The sequence below is a fragment of the Stenella coeruleoalba genome, assembly GCF_951394435.1.
Source record: "Stenella coeruleoalba genome assembly, chromosome: 10".
Lineage (NCBI taxonomy): Eukaryota > Metazoa > Chordata > Mammalia > Artiodactyla > Delphinidae > Stenella > Stenella coeruleoalba.
The window spans coordinates 97,731,000-97,744,459 of NC_137156.1; the positions used below are offsets into that span (position 1 = coordinate 97,731,000).

Sequence of the window (13,460 nt, forward strand, 5' to 3'; positions counted from 1 at the left end):
TCCAAGTCCAAGCTCCTAGTGTGCTGGACCAGACTTGAACTCTGAGGGCCACACTGACAGGGAGGCGGCAGGCTTTGCTGGCCTCAGAAGTGGGCCTGGCCTTTCTGCAACAGTTCAGGTAGAACCTGTGTCCATGAGTTTCCAGTGAGTTGGAGCTTCTTTCCCAGGTGGACAGCATGCAGGGGACGTGGGAGACCTCAGCCCAATCTGGAATTCACTGTCCTGGCTTCTGTTTATAGGAGGAAGAGTTTGCCAGCCCGGGATGCAGGCTTCACTGTGGAAGATATCTGCATGCTGAGTGAGTCATGGGCCCCAGCAGACTTCCTCTGTATATCTTTCTGACTATAGACCACATAGGGACTGCTTGTTCTAGAAACTTCTGTGTGGAAGAGGTGGGGGACCCCTAGCAGGAGAAGATGTTGTGCTGATTGATGGCACTGGCTTCTTTCAGGACGGAAGGATCGTGGCAGCACCACCAGCCTTGGCAGTGACTTCTCTCTGGTCATGGAGAGCTCCCCAGGAGCCGCCGGGAGCTTCACCTATGAGACCGTGGAGCTGGTCCCTGCAGGAGCACAGACTCAGGCAGCTTGGTGAGGGCCAGGCTGGAACTAAGCTTGCTAACAGCTGTGAGCCAGGGCTCCAGCTCCAGGGAGCCCCAGGAACAAAGGGGCCCCCGACAGTAGGCCTGAGAGCTGAGCTCCATGCCCTACTGTCTCTACTGGGCCTCAGAGGCCAGCCATCTGGTTGGTGGGGGGCACTGCGGGATGAAGGAGGAAGCTGCAGGGCTGGGAAGACAGGGTCGGGTGAGGAGGGCGCTGGTGTTAAAGGGACTTCCTGGGGGTGCTCCCTTGTATCATTTGCCTGGGAGGTGGGGGGCCAGCTTAGAAAAAGAAAAAAGGGGTGAGTACAAAATAATGATTGGGAATTGGGAGCTTGTTGAGGGTCAGCTCCTTTGAGAATCAGATGACCTTCCCCGTAGACAAAGGGCTCAATATTTTTTATAACATTAGCAGGGAAAGTCAGTTACTAAAGTGTTGGTTAAGAATCTGTTTTCCAGCATGTGCACTGAGGCCAGCAGGCCAGTTTTGTTCAGACGTAACATTCCCTCTGTGAAGACGCAGCTCTCGCTGCCCGTGGCCGAGCCCAAGGGAGTGCTGAAGTATGCCCACTCCCATGTGGCATTTTTCCAGTGCAAGTAAAAAGTGGGCCCTGAGATTTAGTACAGGTGGGCAGAGGGTTTGCCTGAGGTGGCCCCTTAGCCAGCAGCCCTATCTTTCCACTGCAGGAGGAAGAGCCACTCATCCTCTCCACAGAGTGTGCTCTGGAACCGGCCGCAGCCCTCAGAGGACCGCCTGCCTTCCCACCAGGCACTGGTGGAAGCCAAGTCCTCCAGCTCCTCGTCCTCGAACCATTCTGACAACTTTTTCAGGCTGGGTAGCAGTCCCCTGGAGGTCCCCAAGCCCAGGTGAGGACCTCCAAAGTCCTAATGGTGGGGTGGCTAGCCCTTCCCTGTTAGTAAGGCTAGAGAGTGGGGTTCCAGGGCATGCGGCCTGGCAGGCAGTGTACCCAGGAGGCCAGAGGGGATCAACAAGCTTGCAGGCTCACGCACTGTTTGGAGGATGGGTTAATGTTTGGATACAGAGCAGGAGCTGGTTCGCAGAGGGGTTTGAGACTCCCCCTTCCCAGAGCCCTGGCGGATCGGTATCCAGAAGGTGTAGTAGTTGTGATGTCATGGGCAGGGAGTTGGGGCTGCCCCTCCCTCTTGCCTTTGCCAGGTCTCAGCCCCCCTGTGGACCTCACATTCTGATTAAAGAGATGGCGCTAGATCCTCCGAGGTGCTTCTGGCCCTCCCGTTTCTCGTCTGAATGGGTGGGGCACTGAAGAGGACAGACGGTAGGGAGCTAGGCTAGATGTTTGTGGCTGGGGCAAGCCTCGCTGGCCTGCACGTCTGGAAAGGGAGCAGCTCAGCCAGGATGGACAGGTGTGGCTGGAGTGTGCTGCAGAACTGATGTTTCCTTGGTGAGGTTAAAGCTGAGCACTGGCCAGGGGCTTAGGGCTGAGGGATGGCCTGGCATTTGGGGGAGGCATTTCCTAGCTGACCCCATAACACTCCTTCCATGTCATACAGCCAGGGAAGGAGGCCTGTGAATTACTTTGTTTTCTAAGGCCTTGAGAATGTCTGGCCCTTCTGAAGAGAACAAAGAAGTGTGCGACTTAAGAGGTCCTTAATAAATTCCAGGGAGAAAAGACATTTAGCAGAAAGATCGTGAGCGTTGAAGTCCACTCTAGATTCAAGCCCAGCTCTGTTGGATACTGCTCCAGAATTTCAGGTCTTTCCTTGTGGCAGGCATGTTACCAAGGAGGAAACTGAACCCAAAGGTCACAAGCTTATTACAAAGAAAACCCTGAAACTTTGGGAACTCTCCTCCCATCACCGTCCTCTGGTTTTTCCTTTCTGGGCAAAAGCAAGCAATGGAGGAAGGTGGGGACAAGCACCCTCCCCACATAGGCTGAGCGGATGAGCTCTAGGCGAGTGGAGCTGCACTGTCCAGAGGGGTCCCGTATGCTCACCTCTGAAGGTGAGCCCTTCAACTCGGAGCACTGCCACGTCCGTCAGCGCTGTAGCTGAGTCTGTTAAATAAAGGCCACAACCTCTCTGTCCCCACGGGTTTGGTGGAGGCAGCTGAGCGGAGGGGGTGCCGAGCACACAAGCCCACATGCTGTGCTCATCCGCATCCTCTGTGCCACCCCGCGTGTCTCTGCAGCTTTCCTCAGGGCCCCTGTGGGCCTGCTGCGGCACTGCGTGACCCTTCCTCTTCTGGGCCGGAGCTCTTGCTCATCGTCCCTGCCTCCTTTTCTGCCTGTGCAACATCGCTGGACAACTGGGAAGGAAACCAGAAGATTCCTCCTGTCCCCTGGGTCCTCCCTGGTCTTAACTGTCCAGCTGTTGGGGGCTCCCCCACTGAGGCAGCACCCCATCATACACCGTAGCTTTTCATCATATTCCCTTCTTCCTGACAAAAGATCCTAGTTCGATCTCGTGGTCATTTCCCTCGGTCTCGCCACTGGTTATCTGCCTGCACTGGGGGCTCAGATGCTTATGGCTGGTCCAGGATGGTCCAGGAGGCTGAGGAGGATTGGGGGTGTCCTCCTGATCTCACGGCCCTGTGAGCTGGGGCCTGGTGAAGGAGGCTGGAATAACTGGGCCAAAATGGGGCGCCTTGGAAAGGCGTGCGGTGGACTGCTGTGAGGTGTTTGATGGCTCTGCTGGTTTATTCTGGGAGTGCCTGCTTGTAGCCAGGCTGGGCTGGCCAGGTGACAGGGTTCTGGATTGGCTGCTTGTTTGCCACAGGATTTGAAAGACTAGTTTATTCAGATTTGGAGCATTCTAATTATAATTACATATTTCCATTAACATTAAAATTAATTTAGTCTCTCTTATCTTAAAGTGCCTGAGGGATTCTGTCATTAGCTTTCCTGCTTCTCTAAGGTAACGACAGCCAATCAGCTTTTTAGTGCAGCAAAGGGAACTGTGTGGAAAGAAACCCTTTAGTAAAGCTATCTGTGACGGCCGAAATTCCCCTTACAGTGTGAATTCTCTGGGTTTCCTATGCTCCACATTCCCAAGTTCTACAAGAATATCTCTTTTAAGGTAGGACTTCCCTGTGAAAAGAATTGGTGAAGCTTTGTTCAAAGCTAAGAACTGTGTGTCAGATTCAGAAGAAAGTTCTGTGGGGTGCTGACTCTTACCCAGTCCCAACCCCGTACCCTTCACTGGCAAGACTGGTGGCCCTTTTGCTTCATTAGCTGCTACTGCAGCAGCTTCTAATTGAGTTGCGTTTCTGGACCATTGTTAAATCTCTCGTCACCTGTAGGGCTGGGGGCTGGGAAGAGGCAGGACCAGTGCTCACATGCCTCTCCGAGCCCTGGTCAGTAAAGCGCCCCGCACCGTGTGTAGTCTTGGTCTCTGCTCCAGAGTCAGACATCTTTAGGGATGGGGGTTGCTAGCATAGCACTGTTGTGCCTGAGGAGGGATGGTGCTACCACTGAGCCCAGCTGGAAGCCAAGCTGCCTGAAGAGCACGTGAACTTGGCTGAGGGACATCCAGCGGCCTGGTTGGTTAGCTAAGTGACAACATAGGTGCCAACTCTGCTGCCCAGATAGCTGCTCTTTCCCCATCCTTCACCACCTACTAACTGCTTGTTATGAGCAATGAGCTCTGTCCCCGGCTATGTTTAATGAGGCAGAGAAACCAGATTGCTTTCTGTAACACATAGGGTTCCTGTCTTAACGTTTGATGTGTTCTCCCATGGGGCCACAGCTTCAGACCAGAGATGAGCGGTGAGAAGCCTAAAGGCATTGCCAGCTTGAGACCCATAAGAGAAAACTTAGAGCCCCAAAAGACTTCTCCTTGGGCCGCTGCAGGAAAGCAGAGGTCCCTGGTTCACACAAACACACACACCCGCACAAACAGACACACAGACACACACATACCCCAATGCCTGAAGTCCAGGCTGAGGGAAACTGATGACTTCAAGTCTGATGAATCTTGTCCTAGCCATTTTTGAAGTCACTTGTTCCGAGGAGTCAGGCCCTTGTTGAACCGAAGGATTCTTCCCTAAGGCCCCATTCCTGGAGGCGTTCACTTGGGCAGAGCCTGTGGGACCATCACCTGGAGGCTTGGTAGTGGTGGGGGGTAGGTACAAATTAGGTGACATTCAAGCTCTCTGAAAGGGTCTTGGCTCAAATGTTCGTTCCCTGCATGACTTCAGACATGTCACTTGATAGCTTTGGGTTTCTTTTTTCTCATCATCAGAGGCTTAAATGGGCAACTAACTGCCCAGGTCCTTCCTAGCTGTGAACCTTCAAGCCCTCTCTGTGAGCTGTCAGATCAGGTGCTTTTAGATGCAAGTAACAGAAAATCCATCTCAAAAGAGTTTAAACAATAAAGGAAAACCGTTGGTTTACGCTGGAAAAATGCAGCCTTCAGGCCCAGCTTCCTCAAGGTTCCAACTCCGTTTCCCTATGGTTCTTTCTCCTTGCCTCTTTCTACATGCTAGCTTTGTCTTCTGGCCAGCTTCCCTAATGGGGCCAGCTACTCCATGTGCTTCCTTTCTCACATCCAGGGACCACGTGAAGGCCTCTTTTCCAACCATAGATCAGAAACTCTGTGCTTGATTCCAGTTGGAAGTTGGAAGTGTCCATCCCCGAGTCAATCCCTGAGGCCTCCACCATCTCTTATCAGGAAGGAAGATCAGTGTACTATGCGGCTAGCATGGGTTTTGGTCAGACTGGGTTTCAATCCCAGCTTTGCCACTTCTAGCTGTGTGACTTGCAAAAAACACTTCCCTTCTGAGCTCAGTCTTTTTTATCCCATCTTTAAAGTGGCAGTAATGATCCTGGTCTCCATAAGTTTGGGTTTAAGTGAGATAATGGAGCAAAGTACGTGGCACATAGTAACACTTATCCTTTCCATGAGTACTGGAAATGCTCAGTAAACTGTAGTTGTGGTTAAGACCTGTCCTTATCAGTCTCATTTCTGAAGGACTGTGGGCTGTGTCAGGGCACTGGGCAGCTAGGTAAAAGGCCAGATCAGGTACCTCAGGCCAGACCTCTTTCTCCTCGCCTCAGCTGTGTGGCTTGGGCCAGCTCTGCTTGTATGGATACTCCTGTACCCCCTTCCAAAAGGACCAGCTAAAACACACTAGCCTGAGCTGGCCCACAGCAGGGGTTTGGCAGGTGTGGGGCAGGGTGGGGCCATGTAGCTCTGTTGGTGCTGTGAACAGGGGCTTAGGCCATACCCATCTAAGGGAGTGAAATGTTGCCAAGAAGCCAACCTCCTGGGCAGAGGTCTGGGCCCTCGGGATGTGGATGGATGACCTTGGAAGCACTGTCAGCTCCACAGTTGTCCAGTTTGAGGGCAGCTTGGCCCCATGTGCCCTCCAGTCCTGTAGGTAGGTCGGTGGAGGTAGATGCTGTGTTTGCACTCGAGTAAGGGTATAGGGCAGAAGAGCATGGGGTTGTATTAAGGCTGGTTGCGTTACCTGTGTACCGAGGCTAACTTGAAAGTTTTCCTTCCTTCTTTCACTCGGCAGGTGCAGGTGCTTCCTTCTCGTGACTGTTCCCTGTCACCTTTAGGTGCCCCCTCTAGCCAGCTACTCCAGATGTGTACTTACGAGGACCTCTTTGCTTAGCACAGCCCCTTGCTCTCAAACCCAGGAACGCAACGGTTGCTTTGCAACCCTTTGCTTGACAAAAGCCTCAAATACGAAGATTCATTTGGAGCCTGTGTGCTCACTCTTGAAAAAGATGCAAAAGATGGGTGGCTGCTTGCTGAGATTCCTTTGTGGCCCCTGGGATCATGTGCCCTGTTGCTGTCTGTGCTGCCTACTCCATACTACAGCTGTCCCCGGGCTGCTTCAAGCGTGGCTCTTGCCTGGGGGTGCTACCTGCTGCACACGGGAAGCACAGGCAAGGGACTAGCCTAGGAGACCAAGAGCCCGTGCTGGGAACCTCTCTGTAACCATATTCCATCTGTCATTTTCCCATTGGAAGTGTGAGTCTCTCATAGCCCTGGGGAGTGGGGTTAGGAGCATAAGAAACCCCCATGTTCCCTGCCCCATAAGTCCCTCGTCCTACCCAGCCTCCTGTACTTCACATTACTTTCATGCCCTCAATACTCTGCTGTTTAGCAATTATTTTCCCGAAAACTGGAAAAGAAACTCTGCCTTACCTTAAAGTTTGAGCAGGAGGTGAGATTTGTGGAGCCAGGCTGCCCTCAAGAAGGGTTGCATTGACTGAAGACTCCAGCGTGACCCAGGGGAAGCACAGGGCAGGCACCACACGGTGGCATGTAGCTTGCTCTTGCATGTAGGCAGCAGTCTCTGATTTATAGACAGTTAAGGATCACCAGAGATACAGTGTCTGGCCTGAACCCTACCAAGTTTCTCCACGTAGGAAGAAGGAAGCCCTGCTTTGTCAGTCACTAGGGCTTCCACCAGGTAGCAGACCATGACCTGTCCTCATCCCCAGTGCTGCTGTCATACACCTTCCAGAGTAGAGCAGGAGCAATGAATATGGCAAGTCTCTATGTTGCAGGGTGGGTCCGATTCATGGCGGCTTTAACGTAGAAAGCTAGCTGTTTTCCCTGGTCTCAAGGTGGTTCTGTTGTACAGCAAATCTGTAATCAATCTTGGCTTTAAAAATCTATTCTTGCGCTCTGTAGCCGTGGAACCTTGGGTGAGTGTCCTTACCTGTCTGGGCTGCCATTTTCCTTCCTCTAAGAAGGAGATGAGGGCTTCCCTGGTGGCGCAGTGGTTGGGAGTCCACCTGCTGATGCAGGGAACACGGGTTCGTGCCCCGGTCCGGGAGGATCCCACATGCCGTGGAGCGGCTGGGCCCGTGAGCCATGGCCGCTGAGCCTGCGCGTCTGGAGCCTGTGCTCCACAACGGGAGAGGCCACAACAGTGAGAGGCCCGCGTACCACAAAAAAAAAAAAAAAAAAAAAAGATGATTTATGATCAGCAGAGATGCATTGCTGGCCAGAGCTGCACTCAGCTTGGCAACTACTTGAGGATAAGCTGGCCTGGGGACCCATGGGGACTGTCACCTCAGTCTAGGAGCCCTTGACTCCAGCTAACTGGGTGGGCCAAGGTCAATTAATTTTTCAGTATCCCACCCCCTGTACCACTATTCATGCTTCTGCTCTGTTTCTGGGTCCCTACAGGAGCACCTTCTGCTATTCTTGAATTAAAGAACAAAGGGTCAAGCATCAAAGATGATGCGCCTCTGGGGATTGGGACCTGGGGTAGCTGATGGAAGGGCCTTGTTTGATGTTTCCCTGTCTCCTCCCTTCCTCCCCCACCAGCTGGGCTACTGTCCAGAGACAGCAGAGAAGGCTGGGCTGTGAGTGGGGAGGTGGTGGTAGATTCCCAATACAGCTTTCCTCTCCCCGCACCCCCCAAACTTCTGCTTGAAAAAGGCCTGATGAAGTTGTCAAGTTGGCTGCCTGATTTCATTCCTTCCTCCTGGGCATAGCCAGTGAGTTTGCTGGGTTGATGCTTGTGAATACGAACTTTGGCTCCTGGAAGGCGCTGCAGAGGAAGAGGGCAGGGCTCAGGGCTCCCGTCACCTTCCTCTTCCATCTAGGTCACCGCCCGCACCGTCCCCAAGAGGCTTGTTCTCCCATCTCTACCATAGGACCTCAGTGGTCTGGGTTCTGCATTGCCACCCTGCCAATCTGCATGCCAGGGAGTGTGGGGTGATCCTGCCTCCCTGGTTCCTGGGGCATTCAGCCTTGCTCCCCTCCTTTTGGCACTGTTGAGATTTGACTCGCTTTGTCAGCCAGAGCAGGCATGCCCTGATCCCAGGCTTTGGTTGCTGGCTCACCTTTGTCACCATGCTTTGCTCTTGTTCTTTTGCTCCTGTAAGTCTTTGCATGATACATTGTCCTCACAGCTGAGCCTGCCTTATGGTCTTTTTTTTTTTTTAATAAATTTATTTTATTTTATTTATTTACTTTTGGCTGCGTTGGGTCTTTGTTGCTGTGCGTGGACTTTCTCTAGTTGCGGCGAGCGGGGGCTACTCTTCATTGCGGTGCTCGGGCTTCTTATTGCAGTGGCCTCTCTCGCTGCAGAGCACAGGCCCCAGGCACGCAGGCCCAGCAGCTGTGGCTCGTGGGCTCCAGAGCTCAGGCTCAGCAGCTGCGGTGCATGGGCCCAGCTGCTCCGTGGCATGTGGGATCCTCCCAGACCAGGGCTCGAACCCGTGTCCCCTGCATTGGCAGGCAGATTCTTAACCACTGCGCCACCAGGGAAGTCCCTGCCTTGTGGTTTTTACTCTTCTTTCTTGGTCATAACCTGTCCAGCTGTTTTTGTACTTTTGGAGAAAATGGTTAACTTTACAGCTGCTCTACCAACAGACCCTTGTGGCCCGGTCCCAGGGCCACCGTAGCCTCCCCGCCCCACTCCTCCAGGGCCTCCCCTGTCAGGCATATGACTGACTACATCATCTCCCCTCTCTCTCCTCTCTGCCCCAGATCAGTGGACCATCCCCTGCCCGGATCCTCTCTCTCCACAGACTTTGGCAGCTGGCAGATGGTAACAGGCTGTGGCAGTATTCAGGAACGGGCTGTCCTGCACACAGACTCCTCTCTCCCTTTCAGCTTCCCGGATGAGCTCCCTAACAATTGTCTGTAAGTGTCTTGCTTGAGAAGACAGGATGCCCCGCCCCCACCCCACCCCACCCCGCCCGCCCGTATCAAAAGCTGGTGAGCCACTGAGTGCTGGCTAAGAATGAGGCAGCAGCAGGCCCCAGGGAGCTGGCCTGGGCTCCCTGCCCCTCCCGAGTGTCTCAGTTAAGTATACCTCACTGCTCCTGGACCCTGAGGTATGAAGGGGGCCTGATGGACTGCTCAGGAAGTGCGTTGGAGTGTGTTCACTCTCCCCAGCCTCTAAAACCCATCCATGGGTCTCTTGGGGCACACACCCTTAGGGAAAGCTGGCTGGACTCTAGCTATAAAAGATTCTATTTCTGTCCAAGGCTTTGCCTGACATGAGAACCCTTTGAAAGCAGAACAGTGGAGTAGTGAAAGTAGGTGTATGGTGGAGACCAGAGCCAAAACGGGTTAGCCCCAGGGCTGTGCTCCCAAGCAGAACCGAGGGTTCCTTGCTGTCCCCTCCCCCCTTTTGTCATCTGCTTTTGTCTCTGGTCAGGAAAGAAAATTGGACAGGGATGCCCATCCAAAGCCCAAGCCTGTAAAATCCTCTCCCTCCAAAGCTCCAATGCTGGACTTCCAGTTCTAGCAGTGCAGCTGCCTCTCTGGCTGCCGCCTGCCCCCTGCCTGCGCTGCTGTTTCACGGATGTCAGGCGGGGAGAGCTTCCGGTGGCCTGGGGAGCAGGATCTGCTTCTGGTCTGTGGCTGCCTAAGGGCCTTCACCTCCCTACCGGGTGCTGGGTGTTCATCACCACCACCAGAATCCAGTTCATACCCTCCAGGGCTGACAGGTTGGAGGCAAGTTGCCCTTGGGAGTTGAGAAGGATTCCTGCTGAGGGCAAGCAGGGGCCAGACCTTGGGATTCCTAGATGGTGCTCACAGGCCCTGGCCCCGCAGCTAGGGAGTAGCCCAAGGACTTTAGAGGCCACTAGGGCCTGGTACAGCCTTTTCTATAGCCAGGCCCTTAAGCCAGAAACAAGATCTCTTAGATTTTTGAGGATTAAAGAAATAGATGTCTGCACCTTTCTGTAGGCTCTTCCTACTTCAGCCAGAGAGCCTAAGAGCTACCTCTGGAGGAAGCAGACATCTCTGCCCCTGCTTAATAGCACCCCTCACTTACCTGGTATTAGCCACTGAAGCGGGCAGCTCTAGCCCCAGATCCTACAATTTATGCCTTGAGTAGCTCTCTGTGCTCCCAGCCAACCCTCAGGTTAGGGGTGGTTCCCAGAGGAGGGCTAGGTTCTCCGTGATCCCATGGCCTCCAACATTGCAGGATGGGCCTAGGGTCAGGCTTGATTCCTGGTGAGGTCACATAGTATGTGGGTTCACTGCTTTGGCTTCGATGTCAGAGAAATTTAATCCAAATCCTAGCTGTTATGTTTACTAGCTCTGGGGACTTCCCTGGCGGTCCAGTGGTTAAGACTCTGCACTTCCACTTCAGGGGGGTACGGGTTCGATCCCTGGTTGGGGAACTAAGATCCCACTTGCTGCATGGCCAAAAAAATTAAAAAAAAAAAAAACCAATATGCTTACCAGCTCTGTCTTGGGATATCAGCCTTGACTTCTCTAGCCTGCTAGCTCATCTCTTGAGAGGGAATGGCACTATGGTAGCTCCAGTCTCTGCCTGCCATATGTCCTCAAGCGGATCACACACTCTCTCTGGGCTCCAGTTATCTTGTTTCTAGATAAGTTGTGATCTCTCCCCTTTCTGCCTCCTAAAAATAGGGGGCAATGAGAATGCATACATACGGACCTTTAGATATTCCCTGTGAATATGAACTACTATCTGTATTTCTCCTGGTTATATGCTCTCAGGAAAAGCTAAAGAAGCACACATGGTCTCCAGCCTATGTAAAACCTAATTAGGAAGTAAAGAAAATCCGGGGCCACGTATCTCCCCCACATGCCAAGAGAGACTTCGGAGTTGTTCATGGTATTGCAGGAATCCAGTATCAGCCCCATTTTCTCAGTGCTGCTGCTAGAGCTATTTGACTTTCCTTCGCCCTACAACCTGCTTCTGCTGCTGCTGCTTCTTCTCTCTCTCACTCTCTCACTCTCTCACACACACACACCCCACTCCCACCAATCTGTTTTCCCTGGGTCTGTTCTCCCCATACTTACCCCTGGACACTCACTTGTCCTCATATCTCTATGTGCTACCCCAGGCCCTAGGTGCAAGTCATTTGGGCTTGGGAACTGGGGATACTGCTGCTTCTAACAAATTTGCAGGAGGGGTTACCCAGTGATTGGTCTCTTAGGGGAAATTTTGGAGTGAGTTGGTGGTCAGGGCTGGTCTTTGTGCTTAGGTAGATGGGAATGTGAGGGCTCATCTCATGTGGGTCTGTGACCTTTCCTCTAATTCTGTGTCCCTCCTACCCCTAGACTTCAGAGGTTGAGTCCAGAGGTTGGGCGTGGCTGGTATCTCAGGCCTTTTCTATTAAAGACTCTTCAAGTCATCAAACAGCCTTACGTGGAATTCACACTTGTTGTTCCCCTTCTTGACTTGTGATAAGTGCCTGTAGAGGCCAGGGAAGGAAAAGCAGATAGAATGAGAAAAGAAGTCCTGCTGGAAAAGCCAGCACCTTCCTAGCTGTTTACCTGGGGACTGCAGTGACTGAAGGTGAGGGCTCTGGCCTCTCCAGGTAGGAACAGCAGCCTGAGAGCTGAGAGAGAGTTTAAAAGAGGAACAGGGCCAAACATTTGGGGCCTGAACCACAAGGGTAGTATGGCCACGGGGCAGATGCTGGCCTTCTACTAAGGAATGCAGAAGGATAGGCAGTGTGGCGTCAGGATGAGAATGTTGGATCCTGCCCCAGGGTAATGCGTTAATTCTCTCTCTTTCCCTCCCTCCCTCCGCACAGGCTTACAGCCCTGAGTGAACGGGAGACTCGGCTACAGGAGGTGCGCTCAGCCTTCTTGGCTGCCTACAGCAGCACAGTGGGGCTTCGGGCAGCAGCCCCCAGTCCCTCCGGTGCCATCGGCCTGCTGGAGCAGTTTGTCCGTGGTGTTGGACTCCGGGGCACCAGCAGCAGCACCTTATGAAGCAGCCAGCTCATGACAGCTTCCTGCTCCTCTCTCACCTGAGCCCTAAGCGGAATCAAAGCCATGCCCAGCCAAGGGGTGCTTCAAGGTGGGGGGAAATCTCCCCTTCTCCATCATGCACATGGCAGCCCCAAGGCTGAGCAGGGCCAAGGACGGGGTTCTCCCCCACCCCAGCTTCCTAACTGGTGTCCGCCACCCTACTTGTCACTGCCTCCCACCCACCTTAGTCTTTGCCAGGATTCCTGTCAACTCTCAGAACTATGTGGGGTTTCCCTGGGGCCTTGTGGAGGCCGAGACTTCACAAAAGACCCCCACTTTCCATTCTCGTCTCCTGGGGAGGAGGGGTCACCCGCGCTGAGAATGAGGCAGTTTTGACACAGATCACAAAATGAAATCAAAGCCTTTTTGAACAGCTACTCTATCGCATTATCATTTGGCTCCTGTCTTTGTGGAGTTATTTAGAAGGTTCTCCTTGTCCTTCTTTTTGCTGGGGGGAGGGGTACAGATGAAGCAGGAAGGGAACTGGAGACTTGGGTGTTCCCCTTAACTCCTGAGCCATGAGAGTCTCCAGTGAGACGGGAACATGTAGTCACAGGCTGTTAAGGTGGGAGCAGTGGTCCTCAGGCCTGAGTGGGCCCTAGTCCCCCCTAGGGAGCCTGTTTATCCATGCAGATTTCCAGGGCTGCCTGAAATTCAGACTTGAAGTTGCTGAGTTTCATTTAGCTGGGAAGGGTGTGGGGAGAATCTTCATTTTTAACAAGTTTAGCAGACTGGTACAGGTGACTTGCAGCCCCTGCGTTCCTTCGGTGAGGGATTGGCTTCCAGGGCTTTGGAGGTAGTAGGTGATGTGGGGAGGATGGACCTGGCTGACAACCTACCGTGTGACCTGGAGTGGGTTGCATCCTCACAGAGTGTGTCTGCATCTCTTAACACCATGAAGTCATGCGGGTTCAAGGACATGGACAAAAGGTTTTGCACAGTGCTGTAACAGCCACCATTTACTGACCTCTGACTCTAAACACAAAAGAGGTCATCAGTGTGAATGCCAAGAAGGAAATAATGCCGGTGAACATTTCTTGAGTATTTACTGTGTACAATCCCCTGGGCTAAATCCTTTCTGTGGATTGTTCTCGATGAAATTTTACAACACCCCGAATAGGTGCTATTAATAATGGCCATTCTACTAATGAACTGACTGAGCCAC

The 13,460-nt window shown here is 52.9% G+C and overlaps 1 protein-coding gene across 8 annotated transcripts in view; it reads left to right on the forward strand.

Annotated features, from left to right (window-relative positions):
- The window catches only part of MTMR14 (myotubularin related protein 14), a 43,888-nt gene extending 30,471 nt beyond the window's left edge, over positions 1-13,417 (forward strand). The window contains exons 15-19 of one of the 8 annotated variants that reach the window (XM_079933848.1): positions 240-298; positions 452-590; positions 1,286-1,465; positions 9,038-9,193; positions 12,076-13,417. In XM_079933848.1, the coding sequence (XP_079789974.1) occupies positions 240-298; positions 452-590; positions 1,286-1,465; positions 9,038-9,193; positions 12,076-12,256 (715 nt within the window). In that variant the 3' untranslated portion in view covers positions 12,257-13,417. The remainder of the gene's footprint in view (positions 1-239; positions 299-451; positions 591-1,285; positions 1,466-9,037; positions 9,194-12,075) is intronic. The other 7 variants (XM_079933847.1, XM_079933850.1, XM_079933849.1 and 4 more) reach the window with 7 other exon arrangements.
- Positions 13,418-13,460: the final 43 nt, after the last annotated feature.